The 5615-nt window shown below is 39.1% G+C and overlaps 1 protein-coding gene across 1 annotated transcript in view; it reads right to left on the bottom strand.

Annotated features, from left to right (window-relative positions):
• Positions 1-1664: 1664 nt before the first annotated feature.
• The window catches only part of LOC135218792 (acetoacetyl-CoA synthetase-like), a 198139-nt gene continuing 194188 nt past the window's right edge, over positions 1665-5615 (bottom strand). The window contains 4 exon segments of the mRNA XM_064255242.1: positions 1665-1669; positions 1764-1892; positions 3992-4128; positions 4696-4927. Of these exon segments, the coding sequence (XP_064111312.1) occupies positions 1665-1669; positions 1764-1892; positions 3992-4128; positions 4696-4927 (503 nt within the window).

Genomic DNA, 5615 nt, shown 5'->3' with positions numbered 1-5615 from the left:
GACTTAAAACTAGAATAAGTTGGTGGAAATCCCTGGAGGGGTAGTGGGGTCTCCGGCAAGCTTAAACTAAAGATAATGGATGTTAAATGTGAATGAAAAACATGCATGCAAAAGCGTATCCTTGTAAGGAGGCCGGGGCCTCCTTAGTGTCACTGAACCATAGTGGACCTGGCTGCGCCGGGGTCCTGATCCGCCGGAGCGGGAGGGGTGGTGACTAGTGGTAGGAGAACGCAGCCCGAGAGCCGAGGAGAGCCTGGTGGCCAACTGAGGCTCGGCCCAAGCGGGGTCCCCCCTCGACTCTACTGGGGAGAGCGGCATGGAGCCGACCCGCTCGTCCGAGCGTCCTCCAGCTACCTCCCGTGGTCCCCCGCGCGGGAGGGAGGGAAGGGAGGGTGCTCGGATTGGCTGCCTGAGACAGCGTGAGCGCGTATCTCCCCCCAAGGAGGGGGAAGAGGGCTGGGAGGACCACCGCAGGGTGGCTCATATGCGGTTGCCTGGAACCTCTCTCGACCGTGTGGTTTAACCACGCGGTGAGAAAGGCCACGTGATCAGAGGAGGCCTAGGCCAGCCAAAGCCGTCTCGATAAGCATGTTAAATACAAAATAACATCCTAACAAAACACGGGGGGAAAGGAAGAAATTTGATGGTAGAGAGAAAGACATGTCCTGGAGAAGCTGGGTCGAGCCAACCGAGAAGGAAGGACGAGGCTGGCGACTCCGAGCAGCTAGCCTATGCCGTGACAAAAATACATGGGGCGGGCGGCCAGGGTGGCTCGAGGACAAGAGAGAAGGACCATAGTCCTTCGAAAGGGAGCCTAACTAAGAGTAACCTGACAACTGAAATAAACATGCATGCATGAAATCTAAGCTGAAAGGAAACGATGTAGCTAGGAGCCTAGCATGAGCTGAGGCGGATAACATCCCCCGTGTAGATATAACATAACATGAATACAAAACGTCAATAAATGCATCATCGTTAAATTATAGAATGTACTTGCTAAGCAATGAATCGAGCCTAAACGTATAGGGGACTGAATGGGGCACGAAACAAGGTAACACGGGCGGGAGCGAGCCACAGATGGCGGCGCGGGGATGATGTTGCATGGGACGCCGTCCATAAAAACCTAAATAAAACGGATAAACGTGCCCAGGGCAGTCCCTAAAATGGTGGTTAAACATTAATAACAGTACTTAACTTGGATGCAGAAGAAGTTTGACGTTCTATGTTGAAACAGAGAATCCAGAGAACGACAACACAGAGCAGAAAAAACACGTGCGGTGAGGATTGTGCGATCGAAAGGAATGACGTCAGAGGCGATAGCGAGGAGTGGGCCTTAGGTTGGCTCCTCTATAGTTGAGGGATTTTGAAGAAGGATGAATCTAAATGGCAAAGGACCTCTGGTAGTGGTTTCATCACCCCAGAAAACCATATTGACACCTTAAAATAAGGTGAGCGAGCCAGAATATTCTGGCATTTCCATATTAGCTTTTTTCTCTGGTATTATAGCAATATTTTACCTTAGAAATGTGTGCTAAAGGGACACTTCACGTAGCGACACAGGCTGAGCCCAAAAAATACAAATGATTAATAACCAATGTACAGCAGATTAATCATCAATGAACATCTTGCTTCATTCTTTCTTACTGTCAGTTCAAGACTAAAATTTAATCTGCAACATGAAAATACTTACTGGAATTTCAGCTATAGGTAATATAACAGATGGGACATGGCGAGCTGAAAGCTGAGTTCGTATAGCAACCAACCCAATGCGTCTCGTAAACTCCTGTGCCATATTTCTGGATGGAGTTTTAGGAATAAAATGACACGTTCTTCTCCGGCTGCATTTCTTTGACCAACACACACACTATCAACAACTTCTTCAAATTGTTCCACTGCAAATATAAATTTATGCTATGATACTGGACAAATAATAAATGCTAAGAATTCAAGTTTTAACACACTACTGTATTCGTTATTAGATTTACATCTACATATATAATCTAGCTTAAATTAGCCTATGGACCGATGTATGCAACTCTTCTCCTCAAGAGGTGTATTCAAAACACTTTCCCTCAAGTTAAATAAAAGCTTCTCTTCATTCAGTCTTCAGCTGTCAGATTATTAACTTTCTAAGCAAACTGCAAGCATGCAGACCACTGTGCAAAATGCCTTTATACCTAACTATAAATATGAACCCAACTTATTTTTCAAAAAATCTGTCCCGGAGGTGAATTCTAATGTTTGGAGAGTAAGTATCCTGAATATTTTCATTATAATCAATCCAAGTGCATTGCATTAGATAGGTTACCTTTCTTTGGTATCTGTGCTGTGACTTTCAATTCAATTATCAGACTGTTCCCCATTCTAAATTCTACAAACGCTCTACATAGATTGTAATGAAGTCTTACTTTCAGCAAAAATTTATCTCTGATGCGATTCCATCACAGCTTTGGTGTTCTACATCAGAGTTCATTTATTCATGATTGCTCCTCAAAACTTGTGAATTCTTCAATAAGTATACAGTGCTACCCCACTTTTTTTTGCACTTCACTTGGTTGAGAATTTTTTTGGAACATATTTTTCATGTTTCCACAGGAAGTAACTTTCACCTCTGTGAATTTTTTCTATGAACGTATCTCTACAAAGTTATCACTAATTCACTTTTTTTCGTATTCAATTAGGCAGTGATCTCTTAAAATAGGCAGTTGTAAGTGTTTTGGCAGTCCTAAGCAGATAAGTGTTTTTTAGAGGATTTTTGCATTTCTGCAGATTTGACATCTCTGCTGCTGTGGGTTCTGAAACCTATCCATGGCAAAAAGCGGGGTACGTAGCACTATACTTCAGGTGTTTCTTCAGCCTTTGCAGTATCTATTATTATTATTATTTGAAGACAAAGCCTATTCATATAGAACAAGCCTACAAGGGTCATCGACTTTGAAATTCAAACTTCCAAAGATTATGGTATCCATTGAAAGATGACTGAAGATAATAAGAAATAAACGATGAGAAATACAGGAATTATTTTAGGTAGTAATACAATGCATCTTTGCTTGAACTTTTGAAGTTTTAATTGCAAAACAGCTTTAGGGAGACTATTCCACAGCCCAATGATTTGAGGAATAAAATCTCTGCAACCAAGGAATTCATGTGTGGCACATTTGCTGCATATATGCGCTATTGTCCGGCAAATCTAGTCGCTCTTCGAGGGAAAAGACAAAGAGTATTATTGTCATATCTTCCATTCAAGCCTTCTCAAAAATGTTTTGCCCAGCATTCTTACTTCTTTCAACATTACTGACTCCTATCTCCTTTTGGGGAGTCTCTTTGAATTTTCATTTCACCCATGGATAAATTGACCTAACCTAAGACTAATGGCAATCTTTTAAATCTTCCTGGCTCTACCGACAATGGCTCTGCATGCATATGTGGATGTGTAATACCAACTAAAAACTGCTCTCCTCTTTATAAAAGAAAAGTTCTGTCATGGAAAATGTAAAAGTCCACTTATACTAACAGCAAATGGAAGGCACTGAGGGAATAATTACTTCCTTGCAATCATGTGAAAAGCAAACCCTTAATAAAACACCCATGTCGAAAAAGCTGCACATGAAAGCCCAGGACATGAGTAACCTTGTCCATAAAATCACATCTCTGGAATCTCCTAAGGCTAATTCAAAAGAACTGTCCTTAATGGCAGACCACAAAAAACAGCAAAGAGACACTGATACAACTAATCTTCAGCACAGTCTGACAAGTACTGCATAAGGCACACTGTAAACACTGTCCCTTCTTTAAGAAAAAAATGAAAAAAAAAATATTGGGGACCTGGTATTACCTATGACCCACTAAAAGCAAGAAACTTAAGATCATATAATGTTGAGTCTTTACCCTAGCCAAAGCTTGTAACAGGCTTTTTGATAGAGATGAAACCATAGACTTCTTTGAACAAGTACTATATTACATTCTGAAATCACAGAAAATATATTATTACCTATATTATAAATTTCAGAGCTCCCAAATCGCACACCATTTGGGTTGAGGGTACCATCACTTCGTCCTAACATTGTTATTCCTCCAGTCTTTGAACTGATGCATACATAATCTCCATGCGTCCAAGTATGAGGAAACCTAAGAATTACATTCAAGCTTCATCAACAAATATTAAATAAACATGATAAATACAATGCGATCATCCTTACCAGAAACTGTTTTAAAGATCATAACAATCTAGCATTGGCTTTACAGAGAATACTAGCAATGAAAATTGATAAAATACAGTTACCAAGAGAATACTAATTCAAGTAATTAAGGAAAATATTCTTAATTGGTGTAAATGCATTATGCCAGCAAAGTGGTAAACCACCATGAAAAATTTAACACGACTAAATATATGAAAAATTCCCCATCACCACTAAATATACATAGAAAGAAACTTATACTAATGAATTATTTACTGATATGATTGAAAAATTGATTAAATACTTCTTAGACGTCACTTATTTAAAAACAATTTAAGTAGACATTGAATAATACTACCTCATTATAAAATTGCAGACCTCTCTTGCCTATTGTTCACACAGTATCATAGCAGTAGTATGAAATATGATTGTAGTTTAACAGAACATTTCATTATCAAGACAAAAATGCTTACCAAAAACCAAAATAACTGAGAACAAAACCCATTTACCAACATACTTTGCAAAGTAAGCCTTGGTATATTTGATGCCCCCGTCATCATTCCAAAAATGAGTTGGCATTGAAGGAAAAGGTCGAGTGCAAACCAGCTCTCCACTCATGTCACACACAGGGCACCCATCTTCATCCCAGGCTTCAACTGCCATTCCCAAATTCCTGGACTGAATTTCTCCTTCATACACAGGCAAACTGGGATTACTTCCCATAAAACACGAAATGATATCAGTACCTCCTGTTCAAAATCGGAAAAACAATGATGTCAAAAAAACACTTACACTAAGATAAGCAACTAAAATTAGTAAGATAGATACGTATATAACAAATTCAGTATATGAAATAACAAGGACATCTCTGGAATTGAGCACTAATCAGAAGAAAAAACAACGAATGTATATCAAAAATATTATACCATGAAAATAAACAAAACTATATAAGCACAGGAAAGGAACAATAGTAGTACCATATGGCCAGGTCTTATTAACCCTTAAACGCCGAAGCGGTATTTTAAAATCGTTCTCCCGTTATGCCGACGGCGTTCACGAGTGAGCGCCGAAGCGGAAAAATGTTTTTTTTTCAAAAAATCACAGCACACTTAGTTTTCAAGATTAAGAGTTCATTTTTGGCTCCTTTTTTTGTCATTGCCTGAAGTTTAGTATGCAACCATCCGAAATGAAAAAATATATCATTATCATATATAAATATTGGGATATATTGACAAGCACGGAAAAAATTCCTTATATAATTGTATAACAAATCGCACTGTGAGCAAATGGTTAATGCTAACGAGTTAATTTTTTTTCGTTTGTATGTACACTAAATTGTGATCATTTTGGGATATTAACACATTGTAAAATGATCAAGGCAACACAGAGAAAATATTATCACAAAATGGTGCAAGAATTCGAACGCGCAGACATAAA

This window comes from Macrobrachium nipponense, chromosome 1, assembly GCF_015104395.2.
Source record: "Macrobrachium nipponense isolate FS-2020 chromosome 1, ASM1510439v2, whole genome shotgun sequence".
Taxonomy (NCBI): domain Eukaryota; kingdom Metazoa; phylum Arthropoda; class Malacostraca; order Decapoda; family Palaemonidae; genus Macrobrachium; species Macrobrachium nipponense.
This window is presented reverse-complemented; position numbering and strand designations above follow the sequence as displayed.